A 26508-nucleotide genomic window follows, 5' to 3' on the forward strand; every position below is an offset into this window, starting at 1 on the left:
TATTAGAAATCATCCATGGTATGTGTTACTAGTTTTCAAGTCTCCAGAGAACATGTCTCCAAACTACATAACATATCTATTCTTTTTAGGAAAGAAAATATTACAGTTGCTGGAAGCTTATTTCTTGCTCGTTGTGCAACTGCTTTGTAACAACAAATGCAACCCTCACAAATTAGCTGCACACAAATAAATTGTTGCATTCGTCAAATCTTAAAGGCTCAAATGACCCAATTGTACTCAGTTTTCTTCTGTTGTACCCATGCCTTTTACGAAGCAGAGATAAAATAGCTTCTGAAAGATATTTCAATGTAGAAAAATTGTCTTTAATCTATTATTGGTGCACTTAATGGTCACTATCTTTTGCTCCAAAGCTAAACTAGCTGTCACCGAAAAATACTGCAAAAAGAAATAGCAAAACATTGCTACTCCAGTTTTCTCACATTTTAAATTGTTAGAATTCAGATTGTACAGTGACAGCAGCTCCTACCTGAGCACATAAATGCCATCATATTCTCCCCGACATTACAGTGAAATGTCATGACAAAAAATATCCAATCCAAATTGCCAATGGGCAGGAGCAGACAGCAATATCAACATGGGTTGAGATAATTTGTTAATCAGAATCAGGTTTACGATTATCACCTGCATATGTTGTGAAATTTGTTAACTAAGCAGCAACAGTACAATACATAAATATAGAAATGAATAAATTACAGTAAATATTAAATAGTTAAATTAAAAATAGTAATGCAAAGACAGAATATTTTTTTTAAAGTGAGGAAGTTTCGTGGGTTTAATGTCATTTTACAAGGGGTGATTGATAAATTCATGGCCTAGGGTAGAAGGAGTCAATTTTAGAAAACCTTGCACATTTATTTTTCAACATAGTCCCCTCCTACATTTATACTTAGTCCAGCGGATGTGGAGCATACGGATCCCTTCTTTGTAGAAGTCGGTGTCTTAGACCTCCAGAAGTGGTCCAGAGCAGGGGTGATTGATAAGTTCGTGGCCTAAGGTGGAAGGCGATGTTATACTGTTCTCGTTACATGCATGTGCAGGTCAACTCTTTAGGTGATTGTGCAGAAATAATATCTCCATCTACCTAAGGCCACAAATTTATCAATCACCCCTGCTGTGGACCACTTCTGGAGGTCCAAGACACCGACTTCTACAAAGAAGAGATCTGTATGCTTCACAACCGCTGGACTAAGTGTGTAAGTGTAGGAGGGGACTATGTTGAAAAATAAACGTGCAAGGTTTTCTTAAAATTGACTCCTTCTACCTTAGGCCATGAACTTATCAATCACCCCTCATAGAAATCAGATGCCAGAGGGGAAGCAGCTGTTCCTGAATCAATCATAACTACAATACTCTACAGTGCCAAATCACCTGAGCCAGACAACATTAAAACATATTAAAGACATTAAATGTCCTCATCATCCACTTAGAGGAGTTGGAAGATACTAGCAGTTACAAGTTAGCAGTAAAGGGCCACAAAACCATTAGTAGCAACAACCCCCTAATGCAATGTCCAAAGAAATGCCATGACCTGACAATGTCAGGAGGGCTGTGATGTATGGACTGCGGCCATACATTCTACCTTCAGTTGAAACAGTCAAGCAATACAGGCACCCTTTCTGGATTAAACATGCCTTTCCTACAGCAGAATGACTAAAACAGAACACAATATTCCAAATCTGAGCTCTCCAATGTCACATACACCTGCAACATAACATCTCAATTTCTATACTCCATGCCCTGAAAGAAGGACAGAATGCCATCTGTACTTCTCAGTCACTCTGTTCCACAACACTCCTCAGTGTTCAACCAACCACTGTAAATATCCTGCCATGATTTGTCTCTCCAAAAATGCACATCTCACAGTTATCTGAATTAAACTCAGTATTGGAATGATCTGGTCAGACCTGCCTAGGGCTTTTTCAGAATTTTACATTAATCATTGTGTACGTACAAGTATGTGAATAAATCAGAGTCTACAACCTCACCAGCCATGATCCAATTTAAAATTACCTCTTAGTTTATTTAATATTTCAGCAATATCCTGGGGCAACAGTTCAATCCACTGCTGCAAATTTTGGCTGGAAAATGCATCAAAAAATTATCTGACAGCATTTAAAGCATTTACCATATATCAATAGCAATGAAACAGATGCTGCATTCTGCAACACTTAACTATCAGCAGAAACAGGGCAGACCTTTCCTCCAGCATGCTCGGTTCAGGCAGCATCAGAACTTGCAATGAGCAGAGAAAAAAGCAACATACACTCAATGACCACTTTATTAGGCATCTCCTGTACCTATTAAAAGTGGCCACTGGGTATATATTCATGGTCTTCTGCACACTGTTGCAATGCACGACTATGAGTTACTGTCGCCTTCGTGTCAGCTTGAACCAGTCTGGCCATTTTTCTCTGACCTCTCTCATTAACGAGGCATTTTTCACCCACAGAACTGCTGCTCAGTGGAAGTTTCTGGCACCATTCATTGCAAACTCTGGAGACTGCTGTCCCAGAATATCAGCAGTTTCTGAGGTAAATAAAACAACCCCATGGGATACCAACAATTATTCTACAGTCAAAATCACGTAAATCACATTTCTTCCCCATTCTGATGTTTGGTCTGAATGGCAACTGCATGCTGTTATGCACTGAGATGCTGCCACAAGACAGACTGATTAGATATTTGCATTAACAAGCACGTGCACAGGTATACCTAATAAAATAGCCAATGAGTGTAAATAGGTGTGAACACTAACTGATACTGAAGATCAGAGAACCCTGCAGCCTATCTGCTTTAATCTTTAAAATAATCAGTTAGCCCAATTACAACCACTAGAGATGGCACAATCTGACTGGTAATGATGTAGAATGCCTTAATAGAATGGTCTCAATGTTGCAGACATGAGTAGTCATTTTTGCATGCATTCACTATCAGCAAGGTTCCAAGGATTTTATCAACCTGGTTCAGTTAATCTTGGTTCCAAATCAAAAGTAGTAGAGTCTATACCCGCTCTAGGGCTGAAAATAAAATATAAGCTGATGTTGCATTACTATAGTATTGCTGAATAATTGTCACATTCAGATAGCTATAAAAGATCACATTGTGATCTCACAAAAATAGCAGCACAGTTCTCTCAAAGCCATGGCTAATATTTAACACCTAAAGAATTTTGTCCAACTATCCCTGACAGTAGCCTGGAATGATGGACGTGAACCATACAAGCTGAAAACTACTATTAGAAATGTAGAAAATGGGTTAAAGGTTATTCAGGCACAAAGAACGCACTTTAGTCATTACAAAATAGGAAACATCCCAAAATATCACTATGACTCATTTTCTTGATTTCAAAACACCAATGTAACAAACAATACAAACCTGCCTGGGCAGACACAAATGTCATGCATATAGAATTTAATAGCTTTGGCCTGTTCTTTGTTCTTGAAATGATAATCAGCTAAGAGGTAATACAATTCATTGACAAGAGGAAGCCCAGAATCTGCACCTTCAGGGAGCACTGGCACCTAAAACAAAAAAAGAACTCATCAGGTTCAAAGCTATAAGATTGTCCTAAAAAAAACATGGTCATCAACAATCCATTTCTAATCCCAAATAAAGCTAGTAATGAAAATTTTCAAGGGAAAGTCTTTAATGCAAGCTGCTGCTAAATTATTGAATCACAAACAAGAGGAAATCTGAAAATGCTGGAAATCCAAGCAATACACACAAAATGCTGGAGGAACTCAGCAGGCCAGGCAGCGTCTATGGAAAAAAGTACAGTTGATGTTCTGGGCCGAGACCCTTCGACAGGACTGGAGAAGCTGAAGGGTCTCGGCCCGAAACATCGACTGTACTTTTTTTCAATAGATACTGCCAGGCCTGCTGAGTTCCTCCAGCGTTTTGTGGGTGTTAATTATTACACTTATTACTTGACCCCTTTTCTCTTTCGTTGCTTCCAAAAAGATCTCTTAATAGATCTGACTTCATAGATTGAATTGACTTTATTTCTTACATCCTTCACATACATGAGTAAAATTCTTCACATTACGTCTCCCTCTAAATGTGCAATCATAGTAATTTATACTACTACTAGGCATCCGTTAGTCTCATGAAACCATGGATTTGCGCCTTGGAAGGTTTTTCCAGGGCACAGGCCTGGGCAGGGTTGTATGGGAGACCAGCAGTTGCCCAAGCTGCAAGCCTTCCCCTCTCCAAGCCACCGATGTTGTCCAAGGGAAGGGCGCTAGGACCCAAGCAGCTTGGCACTGGTGTTGTTGCAGAGCAATGTGTTGTTAAATGCCTTGCTCAAGGGCACAACTCGCTGCCTCAGCTGGGGCTCGAACCAGTGACCTTCAGGTTACTAGTCCGATGCCTTGTCAGCTAGGACACGCGCCAACACAGTAATTTATAATAAATAGAACAGTCAAAGTGACATAGAAATACACTCAAATCAGTGAGAGTTCATCAGTCTGATGGCTTGGTGGAAGAAGCTGTCCCAGAACCTGTTGGTCCAGGCTTTTATGCTGTAGTACTGTTTCCCAGATGGCAGCAGCTGGAATAGATTATGGTTGGGGTGACTCGGGTTCCCAATGATCCTTCAGGCCCTTTTTTCACACCTGCCTTTGTAAATGTCCTGAATCATGGGAAGTTCACAACTACAGAATGAACATAAAACCATACTAAGTTTTACCTGTAAACTTTCTTCAAACAAGCTCTATCAAATATTTATTCCTCAGTTTTGATAACTAATTCATCCAACAGGAAACAGAGTTTCTGACCCAGTCTTTGAAGCTCTTTGGGTACAAGTCACCAATTCTGCTTGTATAATCACTGAGCTTTCACGCACAGCCTCTAGCTTTCAACTAAACCTTTTTCACCTTGGATATTTTTTAAATGCTTGAGAAAAATGAGAATAGTTGATGTTTTTTTATCCTGATTTCCAAGAGCACTATCCAGGCTTAAACCTTCAATTCTGGTTTGCCACTAGCTTGAACTGACCAGTTGGGATCTTCCCAAACCAATTCATTTCATGGCTTTTACGTTCCCTTATTTCAGTCCTCTCTGACTTTCTGCCTGCATTTCATAATTTTTGTATCCTTGTTCAGAATCAGATTTGGGTTTAATACCACTGGCATATGTCATAAAATTTGTCGTTTTGCAGCAACAGTAAATTGCAATACATAATAATAAAAACTATAAATTATGACTTATTGAACCTACGTACGCTACCTCAGTATTTTCCCCTCTGTTTTTGCACTACTTATTTTTTATTTATACTACTTATTGTATAAATTGTCCATAAATTGCATAAATTGTTCATTGTCCATGAGAAATCTGATGGCAGAGAGGAAGAAGCTGTTCCTGAAATGTTGATTGTCTTCAGGCTCCAGGACCCCTCCTTGAAGAGGGCATGTCCCGGGTGATGGGGGTCCTTAATTAAGGAATCTACCTTTTTGAGTCATTTCCTTTTGAAGGTGTCCTAGATGCTGGGGAGGCTAGTGCTTATGAGGGAGCTAGCTTTCTACAGCTTTATCCGATCCCGTGTAGTGGCCCTCCATACCAGACAGTGATGCAACCAGTTAGAACATTGTACATATGTAGAAATTTACTTGTGTCTTTGGTGACACACTAATTCTCCCCAAACTCCTAATGAAATATAGCCAGTGTCGTGCCTTCTTTGTAATTGCATCAATATGTTGGGTCCAGAATCGATCCTCAGAGATGTTGACACCCAAAAACTTTAAATTGCTCACTCCTTCTACTTCTGATCCCTCGATGAGGACAGGTGTGGGTTCCCTTAACTTACCCTTCCTGAAATCCATAAATTCCTTTCTCTTACTAATGTTGAGTGCAAGGTTGTTGCTGCTACTCCACTCAACCAGCTGATCTACCTTGCTCCTGCCCGTCACCTCATCACCATCTGAAATTCTGTCAACATTAGTTGCATTGTTGGCATACTTATAGATGGCTTTTGAAGGAAGCTTAGCCACACAATCATTTGTGTAAAGAGTAGAGCAGTGGGCTAAGCCAACAAATGTACCCTCCAACAAATTTCTTTCTCATTAACCGATGACCTAGATGGCTCCATCCTCCAAGAGGACCACATCTTGCTGTAGGGTTTGGAGACATGTGTGCCTCAATGACCCAGAGAGCTATGTTAGATGGAGTTGAGGTTTTATGCTTTGGCTCTTGGTAGGGTGCCCATGACAAACAGGCCAAAGAGTTGACGCTAGGCTAAGAGTGGTCCATTGGTCCTTCAGGTTTGTGGGGGGGGTTTCAGCTCAGAGCTGACCACACAGTCTTGTCAAAAAAAATTGTTACAGAAACAACAAAGAACCCTTCTCTATATATATATATATATCTATATCTATATATATATATCTATATATATATATATATATATATATATACATACAAAAGTAATAAGGCCAAGGACAGACAGAGATGTTGTCAAAACATCATCCGCATAACAGATATTAAATAACTTGATGACTTTATCAACCGTTTCTGTCCCAGCAATACTGGATAGATAATCACTTTATCCTGTCCATTTCTCCCTAAAGCCTCATTAACTCATTTGCCCTCTTTCCCAGATCTGCTAAACTGACCTCAACTTGAAACATTAACTTCCATTTCTCTTCTCTCAGATACTGTCTGATCAACACAGTATTTCAGGCATTCTCTGGGATTACTTCTGACTTTCCATATCTGCAATTTTTGATTTGTCATTCACTCCCTAGGCCCAAGAATGCTCATGTTCAAATAGATCTGGCTATCCTCAAACAATAAACACAAGGTTAGCTCACAGATATAGTTGTGATTAGCAAGACAAATTTTGTTTTAAAGAATTAAAGGCAAACAGTACAAAAGTAGGAATACCTGCCACAATAAAAAGTAACAGTTAGAGTGCCAAATACAGGAGACACAAGAGACTGAGATGCTGGAATCAAGAGCAACAAATTAAATTCTAGAGGAACTCGGGGAGCCAGTCAGCAGCTGTGAAAATAGACAGTTGATGTTTTCAGTCAAGATCTTTCAACTGGACATTTCCACAAATGCTCACTGACTGCATAATTCTTCCAGCATTTTGTTTGTCTGTGATACCTCATTTAAAGAGCAAAATATTTGTCAAACAGACACTAATTACCAAGTGTCTAAAGAAGAAAGACTCAGCAGTAAATATAAATTCGGTACGGACTAGAAGGGCCGAGATGGCCTGTTTCCATGCTGTAATTGTTATATAGTCATAAATTTTCCCCAGACATTGGAATAATCAAAGTCATCTGGCAGACTTCAAGGTACATGAAAGAGTGTTGATATGAGAGTATTTCCACTTGTGGGGGAATCCAAGATGAGGGACAGAATGATGAAACCACCATTTAGGAGCAGAGGACATATTTCCTTCCTCAGATGACTATAAAATCTTTGGAATTCTCTACCCAGAAAGCCATGGATGTTAAGTGATTAATTACTTACAAAGCCATGACACTTTCAGACTCCCATGGAACTAAGAGTTCATAGAAAAGAAGAATTAAGTTAACTATCAGTTTAGATTTTGATAATTACTCCTCTGTGGAATTATTACCGTGTCAACAGAGCCTTCAATATATGCTGTTACACTCTCTATAGAGAGAGGTAGATTATCTTCATCACGATCTATTGCAGCAATCTTCTTCAAGAGATTTGCCAAATCTGCAGACACCGTGCTGGTCTTGTAACTGTCAAATTCTGGGTAATTCTTGGGTTTGAAATAATCAAACATGAATTCTGCATCATCCCAACCCAGTTCAACCTATAGTTGAAACCAAGAGAAAAGGACAATAGTTTACCGTGAGCCACTGCTTTTAATTCAAAGGACAACCATCAGGAAAAAAGTAAAACAAAAGTAACTTGCTGCAGAAAAAAATGTATTAATCTCCTTACAGCAACTCGGTAAACATTGATAGCCAAGAATTTGCTGTCAGTGCCAAAATTACTGAAGTCATCCCCACCTTGAAGAAACATCCCCACAAATATACAACACTGTATAAAACAAGAACAAGATTGGTTAATGTCATTTCCAGTACACAAGTGTAAAGGAAAACAAAGTAATTGTAACTCTGGATCCAAAGCAACACAAAAAAAGCTAAAAAAAACATAATACTAATAAAAACTAAATTTAAATATAAGATAGCTTATATACATAGAGTCATAGAGAAGTACAACACAGAAACAGGCCCTGCAACCCATCCAGTCTATGCCAAAACTATTTAAACTGCCTACTCTCATCAACCCGCACCAGGACCATAGCCCTCCATATCCCTACCATCCACATACCTATCCAAACTTCTTTTAAACATTGAAATCAAGCTCACACACACCACTTGTGCCAGCAGCTCGTTCCACATTCTCACAACATTCGGAGTGAAGAAGTTTTCACTCAGGATCTCCTTAAACTACTCACCTTTCATCCTTCACCCATGAACTCCGGTTGTAGTCCCACCCATCCTCAGCGCAAAAAGCCCCTTTGCATTTACTCTATCTACAGTATACCTCTATCAAATCTTAATCATCTACTTCTAAAGAATACAGTCCTAACCTATTCAATCTTTCCTTATAACTCAGGTCCTCCAGACTGGGCAACATCCTTATAAATTTTGTCTGCACTCTTTCAACCTTACATATTTCCTATAGGTTGGTGACCAAAACTGCACATAAGTTCTCCAAACTAGGCTTCACCAACATCTTATACAACATCAACATAACATCTCATCTTCTGTACTCAATATATTGTTTTATGAAGGCAAAAATGCCAAAAGCTTTCTTTATGACTCTATCTACCTGTGACACCACTTTCAATGAATTATGGACCTGTATATCCAGTGTCTTGCCAACATCTACTGCCCTGCCTTCATCAACTTACCTAGTTACATCCTCAATAAACTCTACCAGATTAGTTAGACATGACCTACCATTCACAAAACCCTGCTGACTATAGTCCATGTCTATCCAAATACTTATACATCCCATCCTTTAGAATACCTTCCAATAACTTTCCCACATCTGATGTCAGACTCACTGGTCGATAAATTTCCTGGTTTCTGTTTACAGCCATTTTTAAACAGCCGAACAACATTGGCTATCCTCCAATCCTCTGGTTCCCTTCCTATCACTAAGTACACTTTAAATATCCCTGCTAGAGCCCTGGCAATTTCTGCACTTGCCTCCCATCAGGTCTGAGGGAACACCTTGTCAAGCCGGGGAATTTATCCACCCTGATTTGCCTCAGGGTAGCAACCATCTCCTCCTTTGGGTCCATGAAGTTGATGCCGCTTTGTCTCACTTCTACAGACTCTGTATCCATCTCCTAAATACAGATGTAACGATTAATTTAAGATCTTCACCATCTGTACAGGATCAACACATAGATTACCAAACTGGTCTTCCAGAGGACAAATTTTGTCTCTTGCAATCCTTTTGCTCTTAACGTACCTATAGAATCCCTTAGGATTCTCCTTCACCTTGTCTGCTCAAGAAACTTCATGCCTTCTTTTAGCCTTACTGATCTCATTCTAAATGTTCTCTTGCATTTTTTGCACTCCATGAGCATCTCATTTGTTCCTACTTGCCTATACCTACAATGCACCTCCTTTTACTCTTATCCAGAGCCTCAATATTTCTTGTAAACCAAGGTTCCCTACACTTGTTATCTTTACCTGTTATTCGGATAGGCACACAAAAGATTTGTACTCTCAAAATTTCACTTTTGAAGCCAATTACACCTTTGCCAGAAAAAAGCCTGTCCCAATCCACACTTCCCAGATCAATTCTGATACCATCAAAATTGGCTTTTCTCCAATTTAGAATCTCAAACCGCTGACCGGACTTACCTTTTTGCACATTTACTTTGAAACTAATGGCACTGTTGTCACTGGATGCAATGTGTTCCCCTACACAAACTTCTGTCACCTGCCCTGTCTCATGCCCTAATAGCAGAACCAGTATCATATACTCTTTCATTGGCACTTCTACATACTGATGAAGGAAACTTTCCTGAACACATTTGACAAACTCTATGCCGTCTAGTCTTTTTTTTAACAGTATGCAATTCAGAGTCAATATGAAGAAAGTTAAAATCGCCTACCATAACAACCTTTGTTTTTTGCAACAGTCTGTGATTTGTTCCCCAAAATCTCTAGGACTATAATATAGCCCCATTTACATGTCATAGAGAGATTGTATATCCATTAAGTGAAGCTAGGAATAGGAGTGTCTCTACATAAGGTAACTGACAGGAAATGGTACAGTAGTGGTGATTGAGGGTGTGGAGGGGTGAGGGGTGAGTTAGTGGGTGGACGTCTTGATCAGCCTTAATGCTTGGGAAAAGTAATGGTTTTTGAGTTTAGTGGTCCTGGCATGATGCTATGTGACCTTCCCCTTGATGGGAGTGCGAAAAACAGTCCATGAGCAAGATCGGTGGGATCCTTCACAATGTTACAGACCCTTTTCTTGTATACATGTCCCTGATGTCAGATAGGCTGGTGCCAGTGATGCATTTGGCAGTTTTGTAAAGCCTTCCTGTCCACCACAGTGCAGTTCCAAACCAATGCAGTGATGTAGCTTGTTACAGTGCTCTCTACTGAGCATCTGTTGAACAACACAAGTATAGATGTGCATGGCCCAGCTCTCTTCAGCTTCCTCAGAAAGTAAGTGTTGGTGAGCTTTCCTGATTGTGTAGAATATGCTCTGGGACCATGAGAGATTTGCAAATGTACACTCCCAGGATTCTGAAACTGCTCACAGTTTCCACTACTGTGCCACGAATGAAAAGAGAGATGTGAGTGGTACGAGTTCTCCTGAAATCGAAAACCATCACATTTGCTTGTTATTTGTCTGGCACCAGGTCTTGAGCACTTCCACCTCCTCTGTCTCAAATTTATTGGTGATGAGCCCCACTATTGTCACGTCATTGGCAAAACTGACAATGGTATTTGGCTGTGCAGTCAGCGTACAGCAATGAGCTCAGCAAACACCCCTAGGGGCACCCATGTTGAGGATGATGTGGAGGGAGGAGCAGTTGGGTGCATCTTGACTATCGGAGATCTGTTGGTTAGTAGGTCCAACACCCAGCCGCATAGTGGTGTATTTAGACCAGAGTAGTTGTTTATTCATAAAGGGTTGTAGAAAATAGTGTTGAATTCTGAACTGAGATCTGGAACCAGAATTCTGACATAAATGTCCTTGTTTTCTAGGTATGTCAGGGCCAGATGCATGACAGATGCTACTGCATCTGCAGTCATGTGGTTTTATAGGTAAGCATATCAGTGAATGTCCAATGTGGCAGGAATAGTTTTTAATAGGTGCCATTGAACAATAGTTGTTTAGTTCTGAAGGTGTTGAGCTCTTTGGTGCAGGGATGATGGTGGCTGATTTTAAGCACGTCGGACAGCAGCTTGGATGAGTGATGTGTTGAAGATGTCTGAGAAGACATCAGTGAGCTGGTGTGCAATCCTTAAGCACTCGGCCTGGGATGCTGTCTGGCCCCGGCCACCTTACCGCACTTGACTCTCTTCAGAGTCCTTTCTAGGTCTGCTGATATTACAGACAGCGGCTGCTCACCTGGGAGAGGGGAACTTTCGTGGCCGACATTGTGTCACATGCCTCAAAAAGTGCATCAAAGTTGTTTAGAGTGTCAAGGAGGGAGATGTCACTGCTACAATTAATGCTGTTTTTTGTCTTATTCAGATGTAATGCCATCAGGCCTCTGTTAAAAGTGCTATCACAGTTGGCACAGAAGCCAGAGGTCATTCAGGGTCAGCATACAAGCAAGCAATTTTTAAAGAACATTTGAATAAAACCAACAAATACCACTCTTCAGTTAACTGTAATGCACAATCTGATTCCCAAAGCCCACACCAACAAGAAAAAAAATATTTGTGACAATCAGAAAAGTAGGGACATACATTCATAGAAACTAAAATTGTCTTTCGTCGATCATGATTAAACTGCTCTCAGTGGAATAATTTCACATCAGTATGAAGTTTATAAGCACCTATTTCTACACCATAATGTATGGTACGCTGCCTTGCATACAACTCATGTTGTTGACTCATACCTGCTGAGCAGAGTGTTCCTCCAAATACCTGGCTTTACTTTTCTTGCTGGGATAGGCATAGAGACAGTAAAAACATTGTTCAAGTGCAGTCTCCAGCTCCTCTTTGAAAGGGTGAGCATCTTCAGCTTTTGAAGCAGACAACTCCTTCTGAAGAACTCGAACCTATTGAGGAAGTATAATAAAAACTACATAATTAGACTACAGTGGAGCATCAGGCCAGTTGACCAGTTTATGTTCCCAGGCTATTTCACCTAATCCTTCTCATGTGCTCATTCACATTCCTCAAAAGTACAGTACATATCTAATTTCATTACAACTGTACCTTGCAGTTCTGCATCTAAACACTCTGCATAAAGTAATTTATCCTCAACTATCTGCTGGATTTATTAATAACTATATTGTTATTATGAAAAGAGACAAAAGTGAAAGTGATGCTGGAATCTGGAGCAAAAAAAAACCACGGGAAGGTTCAGCATTTGAGGGCCAGGCAGCGTCTGTGGAGGAAAAGCCCAGTCAATCTATCAATTTGAGACTCTGCATTAGGAGCGAGAGTGCAGGAGTGTACAGGAGAGAGGGGAAGTGCTGAGGCAAGGTGATAGGTGGAAACAGGTAAAGCAGGGAAGATGGGTAGATGGAACCAGGTGGGAGAGGGATAGAAAAAGTGAATGAAGAGTGAAAAATCTCATGGATTGACATGTAGCTGCTGGGCATATGGAATCGGGCTTTGTAGGGGATGGTGAGTCTAATTTATAAGGGGTGAAGGGATACACATGGAGAATGCCGAGACAGAACCTGGGTACACTGATGGGAGTGAGAAAGAAACATGGGGTAGCAAGTTACCTGAAATTGAAAACTCAGTGATCACAACAGCAGGTTGCAGACTACCCAGGTAGAAAATGTGGTACTGTCTAGCTTGCATTTAAACTTACCCTCACAGTAGAGGTCAAGGACAGACATGTTGGTGTGGGAATGGGAAAGGGAATTGAAATGACATGCAACTGAAAGTCCAGGACAGCCATTGTAGACAGTGCACAGGAGCTCTGTAGAACTGTCAGCTAGTCTATGTGTGGTCTCAACAATGTAGAGGAGGCCACCCACATCACAAGGAGTGAACGCGGTAGATCAGGAAGTGCACGTCAACAAGTGCCTCACCTGGAAGGGCTACTTCAGACACTGAATAGTGGTGAGTGAGGTGGTGTAGGAAAAGGTTTTGCACCTCCTACGGCTGCATGGAAAATGGTGGGGGAAGAAGGGATGAGCAGACAAAGGAATCATAATCCATGCAGAAATGGAGGAAACGCATGGAGGACTGTAACAATTACAGCAGGTTAAACACCACAATGCCTGAAGAAGGAGGAAATATCCTAGAACAGAAAGCCTGACCTTGAGAGCAGATACAGTAACAGAGAAGGTGAAAGAGGTGTAGTCAAGGTAGCTGATGGAGTCCGCAATGTTATAGCAGATATCAGTGGAATTTATCTCGTTAGATGAAGGCAGTGAGATCCACAAAAGGAAATGTGTCAGAATTTCTCCAAGTTAATTTGAAGATAGAGTAGGTTCTCTCTTCTTTATTCACTTTTTCCATAATAAATTCTACATATCTAAGCTGCCATTCTACCAGCGTTTCCCAAAATTAGACTAGATTTATTAGTGTGCTTTTATCATCACAAAATATTTCAGAGCCACTTAAGTATTGCTCAGCATAATCAGTGTGGTGCACAGCAACGACATTTCTCACAGGTCGACAACGTCTATTTAAAAGGAGAGTGTCATGGGTGTTCAGGCTCATCCTGACAGCCCAAAGAGCAACAGGAGCAGGCCACAGCGACAAGGTTTCTCACAGGTCAGCAATACCTGTTTAAAAGTACAGAAGGGACAAGTGGGATAGCCATTGCTGGGGCGACCATTATCAGGATTAGGGCAGTGGTGAGAGTAGGAGCGTCAGGCTTTGGCTCAAAGGAGCTTCCGCTTGAAAGAGGCATTAGCTCAGGGTAAGAACACAAGAAATCGGAGCAGGAGTAGGCCATCTAGCCTGTTCCACCATTCAATAGGATTATGTCTGATCTGACCTTGGACTCATCTCCACCTACCTGCCTTTTCCCCATAACTCAATATTCCCCTACTATGCAAAAATCTGTTCAAGCTTGTCTTAAATATATTTACTGAGGTAAAATCTACTGCATCATTAGATAGAGAATTCCGCAGATCTCTGGTATATTCTGTTAAGAGAAGTTTCTGTTAAGGTTCCTTTCTCTCTCTCTTACTGTACGAGTATGGTAAACAGCTGTTGTGTGTTCTTCATGCTGAATGCTGAAGTCCTGGGAGACTGAGTTAGGGATCTGGAGCAGCAGCTGATTACCTTTGACTTGTACGGGAGACTGAGGAGATAATTGATCAGAGTTACAGGGAAATAGTCACCCTGAAGTTGCTGGAGGCGAGTACTGGCTGACTGTCAGGAGAAATGGAAATGTGAATAGGGAGTTAGCGCAGAGCACCACTTTGGCCATTCCCCTCAATAATAAGTATACCATTTTGGATACTGTTGTGGGGGATGGCACTGAGCATGTCTGTGGTGCAAAAGGGAAAGAGGGAGAAGAGGGGAGCAGTAGTGATAAGGGACTCAGTAGTCAGGGGAACGGACTGGAGATGCTGTGGAAGTGCACGGGACATCCGAACGGTATGATGTCTCCAAGGTGCCACAGTCAAAAGGCCGAAGAGGTGTTGGAGTTGTTAAAATACATTCGGACGGATAAGTCCCTGGGGCCTGACGGAATATTTCCCAGGCTGCTCCAAGAGGCGAGGGAAGAGATTGCTGAACCTCTGGCGAGGATATTTATGTCCTCGTTGTCCATGGGAATGGTACCGGAGGATTGGAGGGAGACGAATGTTGTCTCCTTGTTCAAAAGAGGTAGTAGGGATAGTCTGGGTAATTATACACCAGTGAGCCTTACGTCTGTGGTGGGAAAGCTGTTGGAAAAGATTCTTAGAGATAGAATCTATGGGCGTTTAGAGAATCATGGTCTGAGCAGGGACAGCCAGCATGGCTTTGTGAATGGCAGATCGTGTCTAACAAGCTTGATAGAGTTATTTGATGAGGTGACCAGGCATATAGATGAGGGTAGTGCAGTGGATGTGATCTACATGGATTTTAGTAAGACATTTGACAAGGTAACACACAGTAGGCTTATTCAGAAAGTCAGAAGGCATGGGATCCAGGGAAGTTTGGCAAGGTGGATTCAGAATTGGTTTGCCTGCAGAAAGTAGAGGGTCGTGGTGGAGGGAGTACATTCGGATTGGAGGGTTGTGACCAGTGATGTCCCACAAGGATCTGTTCTGGGACCTCTACTTTTCATGAATTTTATTAACGACCTGGATATGGGGGTAGAAGGGTGGGTTGGTTAGTTTGCAGATGACACAAAGGTTGGTGGTGTTGTGGATAGTGTAGAGGATTGTCGAAGATTGCAGACAGACATTGATAGGATGCAGAAGTGGGCTGAGAAGTGGCAGATGGAATTCAACCCAGAGAAGGGTGAGGTGGTACACTTTGGAAGGACAAACTCCAAGGCAGAGAACAAAGTAAATGGCAGGATACTTGGAAGTGTAGAGGATCAGAGGGATGTGGGGGCACATGTCCACATATCCCTGAAAGTTGCCTCTCAGGTAGATAGGGTAGTTAAGAAAGCTTATGGGGTGTTAGCTTTCATAAGTTGAGGGATAGATTTTAAGAGTGGCGGGGTAATGATGCAGCTCTATAAAACTCTGGTTAGGCCACACTTGGAGTACTGTGTCCAGTTCTGGTCGCCTCACTATAGGAAGGATGTGGAAGCATTGGAGAGGGTACAGAGGAGATTTACCAGGATGCTGCCTGGTTTAGAGAGTGTGCATTATGATCAGAGATTAAGGGAGCTAGGACTTTACTCTCTGGAGAGAAGGAGGATGAGAGGAGACATGATAGAGGTATACAAGACATTAAGAGGAATAAATAGAGTGAACAGCCAGCGCCTCTTCCCCAGGGCACCACTGCTCAATACAAGAGGACATGGCTTTAAGGTAAGGGGAGGGAAGTTCAAGGGGGATATTAGAGGAAGGTTTTTAGAGTGGTTGGTGCGTGGAATGCACTGCCTGAGTCAGTGGTGGAGGCAGATACACTAGTGAAATTGAAGAGACTACTAGACAGGTATATGGAGGAATTTAAGGTGGAGGGTTACATGGCAGGCAGGGTTTAAGGGTCGGCATAAGATTGTGGGCCGAATGGCCTGTACTGTCTGTATTGTTCGATGTTTTATATTCTATGTCAGGGACGTCTCAGAGCCATATCTCCTGGTACGTATTGGTACCAATGACATAGCAAGGAAAAGCAAAGACGTCCTGAAAAGAGAATTTAGAGAGCTAGTTAGAAAGCTTAGGAGTTGGACCTCCCATGTAGTAATTTCTGGATTGTTTACAGTGCCACACGCCAGCAAGGGGAGAACAGGATGACTTGGCAGATTAATGCGTGGCTGAGAAGCTGGGGCAGGTGTTCAGGTTCTTGGATCACTGGATCTCTTTTGGGGGAGGTGTGACCTGTTCAAAAGTGATGGGCTGCACCTGAACCTGAGGGAACCAATATTCTTCCGGGCAGGTTATAGGGCTGTTCGGGAGGGTTTAAACTAATTTGGCAGGGGTTGTGAACCAGAGTGAAGGGACTCAGCATAAGATGGATGATGAAAAAGCAAAGATAGCACGCAGTCAAACTGTCAGGAAGGGCAGGCAGATGATAGGGCACCACTGCAGCCAGCAGGGTGAGTATAAGTGCATTAGGGATGCAGAATCAAAAAGGGTAGCAAATGCAGCACTCAAGTGTTATTTCTTAATGTATGGAGTCTAAGAAATAAGGTGGATGGTTTTGTTGCACTATTATGGATTGTCAGGAATTATGCTAAAGGATGGTTGTAGTTGGGAGCTAAATGTCCAAGGTTACACGTTGTATCAAACGGACAGGAATGTAGGCAGAGGGGGTGGCTTGGCTGTGCTGGTAAAGAATGGCATCAAATCAGTAGAAAATCTTTCAAAAATCATTGCAAAATGGCATGGTACCAGAGGACTGGAAAATTGCAAATGTTAATCCACTCTTTAAGATAGGAAGAAAATTATAGACCAGTTAGCCTGACCTCAGTGACTGGGAAAATGTTGGAGTCAATTGTTAAGGATGAAGTTATGGAGTACTTGGTGACATGGGACAAGATAAGACAAAGTCAGCATGGTTTCCTTAAGAGAAAATCTTACCTGATGAACCTGTTTGAATTCTTAGAAGAGATCACACATAGGATAGATTAAGGGCATGCAGTGGATGTTGTATATTTGGACTTTCATAAGGCCTTTGACTTTCACAAGTTGCCACAACTTAACACATGCCAGGTTAAGAGCCTATGGAATTACAGGAACATTACTGGCATGGTTAGAGCATTGGCTGATTGGTGGGAGGCAGCAAATGGAAATAAAAGGATCCTTTTCTGGTTGGCTGCCAGTGACTAACGGTGTTCTGCAGGGATCGGTGTTGAGACCGCTACTTTTTATGCTGTATGTCAATGATTTAGATGATGGAATGCATGGCTTTGTTGCCAAGTTTGCAGATGATACAAAGATTGGTGGTGGGGCAGATAGTGTTGAGGAAACAGGTAGGATGCAGAAGGACTTAGACAGATTAGGAAAATGGGCATGAGAGTAGCAAATGAAATATGCTGGAAAATGCATGATCATGTACTTTGGTAGTAGAAATATATGTGAAGACTATTTTCTAAATGGGGAGAAAATCCAAAAATCTGAGATGCAAAGGGACTTGGGAGTCCTCGTGCAGAACAACCTAAAGTTTAACTTGCAGGTAGTGAAGAAGGCAAATCCAATGTTGGCATCCATTTCAAGAGGTCTGGAGTACAAGAGCAGGGATGTGATACCGAGGCTTTATCAGGCACTGGTGAGGCCTCACCTTGAGTACTGTGAACAGTTTTGGGCCCCTCATCTTAGAAAAGATGTGCTGTCATTGGAGAGGGGTCAGAAGAGGTTCACAAGGATGATTCTGGAAATGACAGGGTTATCATACAAGGAACGTTTGATAGCTCTGGGTCTGTATTCACTGGAATTTAGAAGGATGGGTGGTGGGGGGGGGGGGGTCTCATTGAAGTCTTTTGAATGTTGAAAGGCCGAGACAGAGTAGATGTGAAAAGAATGTTTGTCATGGTGGGGGAGTCTAGGACAAGAGAGCACAGCCGTAGGATAAAGGGGTGTCCATTTAAAGCAGAGATGCAGAGTAAGTTATTTAGCCAGAGAGTGGTGAATTTGTAGAATCTGTTACCACAGGCAACTGTGGAGGCCAGGTTGTTGGGTGTATTTAAGGCAGAGCTTGTTAGGTTCTTGATTGGACACGGCATCAAAGGTTATGAGGAAAAGGCTGGAGAGTGGGGCTGAGTGGGGGAAAGCAAAATAATAATCATCAATAAAATAAAACATAATAATAATAAATAAACAAGTAAATCAATTACTTAAATTGAATAGATTATTTAAAAATGTGCAAAAACAGAAATGTTGTATATTTTAAAAAAGTGAGGTAGTATCCAAAGCTTCAATGTCCATTTATGAATGGGATGGCAGAGGGGAAGAAGCTGTTCCTGAATTGCTGAGTGTGTACCTTCAGGCTTCTGTATCTCCTACCTGATGGTAACAGTGAGAAAAGGGCATGCCCTGGGTGCTGGAGGTTCTTTAATAAAGGACGCTGCCTTTCTGAGACACCGCTTCCTAAAAATGTCCTGGGTACTCTGTAGGCTAGTGCCCAAGATGGAGCTAACAAGATTTACAATCTTCTGCAGCTTCTTTCAGTCCTGTGCAGTAGCCCCTCTATACCACCTTCAAGTTCCTGGGTGTCAAGACCTCTGAGGATCTAACCTGGTCCTAACATATTGATGTGGTCATAAAGAAGGCAAGACTCGATGGACAAATAGCCTTATTCTGCTCCTATATCTAATGGGTTTATGGGTATGGAAAACATGGAATCCAAGTGCCACAGCATAATGACAATAATGAGATTTTTTAAAAAGAAATGTCTAAGTGTGACTAGAAAACAAAAGAGAATTTGACTATTTAATATTTGTTTATAGGTATATCCTCTAGGTTCTAGTTTTATAAAAAATAAACCCAATCAATCTCTAGAACTTGAGGATCAGTCAAACAAATAAATTAGAAACTGCTCTAAACCTGACAGCTGTTAAGCTTGTACTGAAAAGTGGACAGTACACTGTGACAGCTGTAAAGTCCTTGTGTTACATAAAGCATATGTAATTCCTTACAGTTAGTTCTTTTGAATTATGGAAAGGATTATATTAAATGTAATTCTGTTTCTTTCTTTAGGTCTGACAGCAAGGCTCCTCTAATGTGTATCTCCTCACCAAGAACTTTTCTTTAAAGGTAGTTTCCCCAGGAAAGAAATTACATATTTCACTAACGATAATTAAGCATCCAGAACAATATTGAAAAAGGGAAAAGGCTAATATTGTATGAGTGAGAATCAGGTGGGACTAAATGGACCAACTGCTTTGTCTCTGGCACAATAATTTTACACATTTGCATCCCATAATTTAAAATCAGGCTACTCACGTAGAACTTCAGCAACGCTCCATCAGAGTTACAGCACCAGGATCTCCGTCCGAGGTATTCATGCGCTGTGTTCAGTAACATTAGAGACGAAGGCAGCATTGGAGTTTCGGGATCTACAGAAAACAGAGATTTTGAAAGTAACATTTGTGTGAAGAATTTGAGAAATGCACCCCTTGTCATAAATAGCAAGAAGCACAAATGGGTATGATAGAATAGTGGTTGAGGTGTTGACCTAACATCCAGTTTAGAACCACTGACTCATGTTGAAGCACTCCAATTGACTCTTAACCATCTCTCAGTCAGAGGAAATTGAGGTTGAACAACAATTTCTGCCATTACCAGTGAGGTACACATGCTATGAACAAATAATTTAAATAAAAACTCATAACATTAGTAGAATGAATACCAGTATCCAAGAGTTATGGGGAGAAAGTCAATCAAGATTCTAAATCTCAAACCATTGCACCACCAACTGAAGGAGATTTGGGCTTAGCTGCACTGAGAAAACACGTCCAGGCAAGACAGGCCTCTGCACTTCTCAATGGAACATGTCCATTTAAGATATCAGAGCACACCCATGTTAAAGTACATAAAACAGGAAAGTGTGCTTAATGAGTTAATTCCTCTCAAAAAACAATTCATATCTGGGATTGTGCAATCCAGGATCTTTATCACTGCCCAATGGCAAAGGTTATGACATGACTACATAATAAATTCATAGCTTTCCAATACCACCAATGTACCTTCCACTCACCTACCCAGTTCAGAATATCTCACATCCTCCTAACGTGCTCACAATCTCGATGACCTGAGCAGAGCAGAGTTTCTAACCCCATATCATTTTAACCACAGAACAACTACTTTCTGACTCCATAACACAGCTTAAATTGTATCCAATGCAGCTCTAAAGTCCTCCGATAACTCAAAATGAAATTACTACAATATTCTACAGGCTGGCCTCATCTGTCCCAGAATTCTGTCTTATACTGCCCAACCCATTGCATCCTACTTGCCCATGAGTTCAAGTGTGAGGTGTTAACAGCCACGTAAAAGACATTACATATACATAGTAAAACTAATGAGAACTGGGAAACATGAAGCATAGAACCATGAAACAAGTGTAAGATACAGATAAATTACTATGGGCAGCTGAATTTGAGGGTGTCCCACAATCCCTTTTAACTGACAAGAGTCCAAGGATTTAGCAAGGTCCAAGAAGATCACAAACAGTGATTAGTACTGCTCAACACATCTGAAGTGGTGAAGAACACATGGACAGAATCAATAATGTGATTCATGGAGCAGCTCTTCAGCCATTGGGAGGCAGTAGGTGAGGAAGACCCTGACAATCACATTTCCTGGAACAGCAGGAAGACCATGGCTACATTGGCAACGTAAGCATGGCAACACAAACAGGCTGCCACCTTGGACAGTGTTGTTTCATTGCCACAAACAATGAATTTCACTGTACAAGTGACAAATAATTATTTTCTTTATCTCTCTTTCTTCCAATGGAAAGGATTACTCTGCACAGCTTTCTATAAACTGGAATGGATGAAAATCAACAAGGTCCCCAGATTCTATGCCACTAATTTTGAGAAGATTTGATTCATAGGTGATGATGAAATTTGGATTGCCAATTAGAATCAACTGGGCAATCAATACGCATTTAGTGATGCACTACCATACATTCAAGGAACTGGTTACCTTGCACAGTTTCCTCCTAATGATTAAAATCACTAAGGACTACACGTGGCTCTGTGTCACTGATTCAAATTATAAGACAGTTGAGCAAAAAACAGGTTAACCTAGAAAGTAGCATGCCAATACTCAATTATTTAGAGAGGAATCTTGACTTGCCATTCAATAGAAATTCAGATAATAAATTTTAGGTTTATCTATCAACAATTAGTTGGGTATAGTCACACAGCAATAAGAGCACTTTTCAAAAAGGGCTTCAATAAGCAGTTAGCATGGACCAAGAATGCGAGAAGCTGGCACAAGGGGGGAATATCAGATAAAAGAAAATATTGAATTATAAGTCATGAGGTATTACAGCAAGTTGATTACTTTTATGCAGCGAGTTTTAAACTATGCACTAGTTTAAGTTAATCTTACTGGGAGTTTACATTCCCACGGAGATTTTGTGAATCATCAAACAGAAACCTAAGTATCTGTTTGACGAGTCCCACCAAATTTTAGGTACCTAAGCTGATTCGTGGGAAAACACAGTTCCTGTGACAGTGCAAGCGCAGGGAGAATTATCTGAGAATTTGTTACTCACAATTTTCATGATATTTTGTTGTGCCAAAGATAAAACTTATAAGAGATAAATTACTCATGAAAGTTCTATTTCAGTCACTGAAGATGTCCTCATCATGACTGGGTATTGTATTATATTTGATTCTGTCATCAATTTCTCTGGAATGTCCTTTGTAATGGTTTCCAATATAAGCAATATTAACATTCTATTCCTGAGAACTATGTATAGATCAGAAATGAACAAAACACGTGGGAGAGGATCACAGAAATGGTTGTGATGGGAGAGAAAGCCCGTGTGGGAAGAACAGTCACCAACTGGTCTTAATAATTTAGTGAGTCCATTCAGTGCTCCCATTTCTGCTCTGCTTAATCCAGCTCCTAATAGTTGCATCTTTTGGGGGGGGGGGGGGGGGGGGGTGTGGCGCATTGAAAAGGTAGATGGAAATCCAAACACTTATTCAAAGGTAACATGTTCATAACAGGTACAGGACCCGTCTGCCTCGGATACTGAAGTAGTAATATGTGGAGGTACATCTCCAGTTCTTGTATTTTCCCTTCTATTTTATATTCTTATCAAAAGGAGGAAGGCTAGATCACTACTTGTCTGATGGATATAATGCATTTATTAGGAGTAACTACGTGAATATTTACAGTATAATTTAAAATTTGAGTGACAATGGACATTTGGTTAAATTGGCATGCGAGCAACAACTTGAGAAGGATAGACACGCTTACATATCAAATGCTGTAAAGGGTAATGAGATGAAGTAACCGTGAAAACACAAAATAGAAATGAGACTTCATTGTACCACACATAACAAATGTATTTTCTATTTGCCCTTCCTAATCTATTTCAGCCATTTAAAGCCTGCCTGTACAGAATCCAAAATTCTCCTACAGCACTGCACCCATTCACTTTTTGAGCTACTCCTATTTGTGGAACAGCTATCTTCCTATTGTTGAAGGAGAATAGCTCACCACTTTTAATTCGTCTTCATGCACAGCACAGACATTGTAGACAGAATAGCTTGTTCCTGTGCTGCACAATTTATACACAAGTGAACCTGTTTGTGACAGAGTTCTGACCCAATTACATGAGTAAAATAGCCTAATCATGCAAGAGTATCCAAAAATAATCACATCACTATTGCAAGCAGGTTAATATAGGAACAGATGATTCTCAGAGGTAAGGAAGCAAATTAAGACATGCAATTGTGCTGAGACCCAGGAGCTAGAAGGTCAACAAAGGCATTAGTGGCGGGCCAATCGATTCGAAGAGAGAGACAGCTTCACACAGGTCAGGGAGAAAAGTTTAAAAAAGGAGCATTTTACAGGGCTCAACGGATTAGCAGCAGACCAATTGATTCGAAGAGAGAGAGCTTCGCACAGGTCAGGGAGAAGAGCTTAAAAAAAAGGAGTGTTCACGGGGTTGATCACATTAGAATAGTGGGTATGACCACAAGGCCAGTTTTCTATTCTGGGTGTCTGATGTGGGATGTCCAGGAGAGTTCCAGCCTCCTTGATGGCCACATCTGTGTCAGGTGTATCAAGATGCAGCTCTTTAGAGACTAAGTTAGAGAACTGGTGTTGCAACTCGATGATCTACGGCTTGTTAGGAAGAGAGAGCAGGTGACAGACAGGAGCTACAGGCAGGTAGTCACTCCAGCAACACAGGAGGCAGATAAGTGGGTGACCGTCCGGAGACAGAAGGGAGCACATCAGATAGTGGACAGCACCTGATTTGGCCGTACCCGTTAACAATAAGTACTCCATTCTGAGTGCTGTTGGGGTGGGAGGAACCGACCTGGGGGAAGCAACAGTGGCTGTGCCTCTGGAACTGAGTTCAAGAAACTAGGTACTGTTAGAGCTCTAGAAAATTACAAGGTTTCTAGGAAGGGGCTTAAGAATGGAATTAGGAAAGCCAGAAGGGGCCATGAGAAGGCCTTGCTGAGCAGGAGTAAGGAAAACCCCAAGGCACTCTACAAGTATGTGAGGAGCAAGAGGATGAGCCATGTGAGAATAGGACCAATCAAGTATAATACTGGAAACGTATGCATGGAAGTCAGAGGAAGTAGCGGAGGTACTTAATGAATACTTTGCTTCAGTATTCACTAGGGAAAACAACCTTGGCAACTGTGGGGATGACTTACAGTGGACTGAAACGTTTGAGCATATAGGCATGATCTTTGCGTCATCAATAGGGACAAGAGAAGTATCACTGGACTAGAAGGTTGCAAATGTTGTTCCCTTGTTCAAGAAAGAGAATAGTGATAGCCCAGGAAATTATAGATCAATGAGTCTGACTTCAGTGGTGGCCTAGCTGTTCTAGAAGATCCCGAGAAGCAGGATTTATGAGCATTTGGAGAGACATAATCTGATAGTCAGCATGGTTTTGTCAAGGGAAGGTTCTGCCTTACGAGCCTGACTGAATTCTTTGAGGATATAACAAAACACATTGATGAAGGTAGACCAATGTATGTGGATTTCAGAAAGGCATTTGATAAGGTTCCCCATGCAAGGCTCATTCAGAAAGTAAGGAGGCATGGGATCCAAGGAGACCTTGCATTGCGGATCCAGAATTGGCTTGCCCACAGGGGGCTTTTAGATGGATCGTATTCTACATGGAGGTCGGTGACCAGTGGTGTTCCGCAGGTATCTGTTCTGGGACCCCTCCTCTTTGTGATTTTTATAAATGACCTGGATGAAGAAGTAGAAGGGTGGGTTAGTAAGTTTACTACTGACACAAAGGTTGGGGGTGTTGTGGATAGTCTGGAGAGTTGTCAGAGGTTACAGTGGGACATCAATAGGATGCAGAACTGGGCTGAGAAGCAGCAGATGGAGTTCAACCCAGATAAGTGTGAAGTGGTTCATTTTGGTAGGTCAAATTTGTAGACAGAATATAAAGGGCAAGACCTTTGGCAGTGTAGAGGATCTGAGAGATCTTGGAGTCTCTGCCGACAGGACACCCAAAACTGCTATGCAGGTTGACTGTGTTGTTAAGAAGGCATGTGTTGGCATTCATCAACCATAGGACTGAGTTCAAGAGTCATGAAGTACTGTTACAGCTATATAGGACCCTGGTCAGATGCCACTTGGAATACTGTGCTCAGTTCTGGTCACCTCACTACAGGGAGGATGTGGAAACTATAGAAGTCAAGTCAAGTCTAGTCACTTTTATTGCCATTTCGACCATAACTGCTGGTGCAGTACATAGTAAAAATGAGACAACATTTTTCAGGACCATGGTGTTACATGACACATTACAAAAACTACACTGAACTAACTAAAAAAATCAGCACAGAGAAAGCTACACTAGACTACAGACCTACACAGGATTGTGTAAAGTGCACGAGACAGTACAGGCATTACAATAAATAATAAACAGGACAATAGGGCAAGGTGTCAGTCCAGGCTCTGGGTATTGAGGAGTCTGATAGCTTGGGGGAAGAAACTGTTACATAGTCTGGTTGTGAGAGCCCGAATACTTCGGAGCCTTTTCCCAGACGGCAGGAGGGAGAAGAGATTGTATGAGGGGTGCACAGGGTCCTTCATAATGCTGTTTCCTTTGCGGATGCGGCGTGTAGTGTAAATGTCCATGTTGGCAGGAAGAGAGACCCCAATGATCTTCTCAGCTGACCTCACTATCCGCTGCAGGTTCTTGCGATCCGAGATGGTGCAATTTCTGAACCAGGCAGTGATGTAGCTGCTCAGGATGCTCTCAATACAACCCCTGTAGAATGTGATGAGGATGGCAGATGGGAAATGGACTTTCCTCAGCCTTCACAGAAAGTAGAGATACTGCTGGGCTTTCTTTGCTATGGAGCTGGTGTTGAGGGACCAGGTGAGATTCTCCGTCAGGTGAACACCAAGAAATTTGGTGCTCTTAACGATCTCTACCAAGGAGCCATCGATGTTCAGCGGGGAGTGGTCGCCCCGCGCCCTCCTGAAGTCAACAACCATCTCTTTTGTTTTATTCACATTAAGAGACAGGTTGTTGGCTCTGCACCAGTCCATTAGCTGCTGCACCTCCTCTCTGTAAGCTGACTCATCGTTCTTGCTGATGAGACCCACCACGGTCGTGTCATCGGCGAACTTGATGATGTAATTCAAGCTGTATTGCAGCACAGTCATGGGTCAGCAGAGTGAACAGCAGTAGACTGGGCACGCAGCCCTGGGGGGCCCCCATGCTCAGTGTGATGATGTTGGAGATGCTGCTCCCGATCTGGACCGTCCGAGGTCTCCCAGTCAGGAAGTCTAGGATCCAGTGGCAGAGGGAGGTGTTCAGGCCCAGTAGGCTCAGCTTTCCAATCAGTTTCTGAAGGATGATTGTGTTGAATGCTGAACTGAAGTTTAAGAACAGCATCCGAACGTATGTGTCTTTTTTGTCCAGGTGGGTTAGGGCCAGGTGGAGGGTGGTGGCAATGGCGTCATCTGTTGAGCAGTTGGGATGGTACGCAAACTGCAGGGGGTCCAATGGGGGGGGGCAGCAGGGTCTTGATATGCCTCAT

The 26508-nt window shown here is 41.8% G+C and overlaps 1 protein-coding gene across 2 annotated transcripts in view; it reads right to left on the reverse strand.

The window, feature by feature from the left end:
• Positions 1 to 26508, reverse strand: part of cabin1 (calcineurin binding protein 1) — a 564595-nt gene that overhangs the window by 410330 nt on the left and 127757 nt on the right. For both annotated transcript variants that reach the window (XM_073055615.1, XM_073055613.1), the window contains exons 18-21: positions 19739 to 19851; positions 12113 to 12274; positions 7604 to 7810; positions 3397 to 3542 (exon numbers count right to left, since the gene is read on the reverse strand). In XM_073055615.1, the coding sequence (XP_072911716.1) occupies positions 3397 to 3542; positions 7604 to 7810; positions 12113 to 12274; positions 19739 to 19851 (628 nt within the window). The remainder of the gene's footprint in view (positions 1 to 3396; positions 3543 to 7603; positions 7811 to 12112; positions 12275 to 19738; positions 19852 to 26508) is intronic.

This window comes from Hemitrygon akajei, chromosome 9 (genome assembly GCF_048418815.1).
Source record: "Hemitrygon akajei chromosome 9, sHemAka1.3, whole genome shotgun sequence".
NCBI lineage: Eukaryota > Metazoa > Chordata > Chondrichthyes > Myliobatiformes > Dasyatidae > Hemitrygon > Hemitrygon akajei.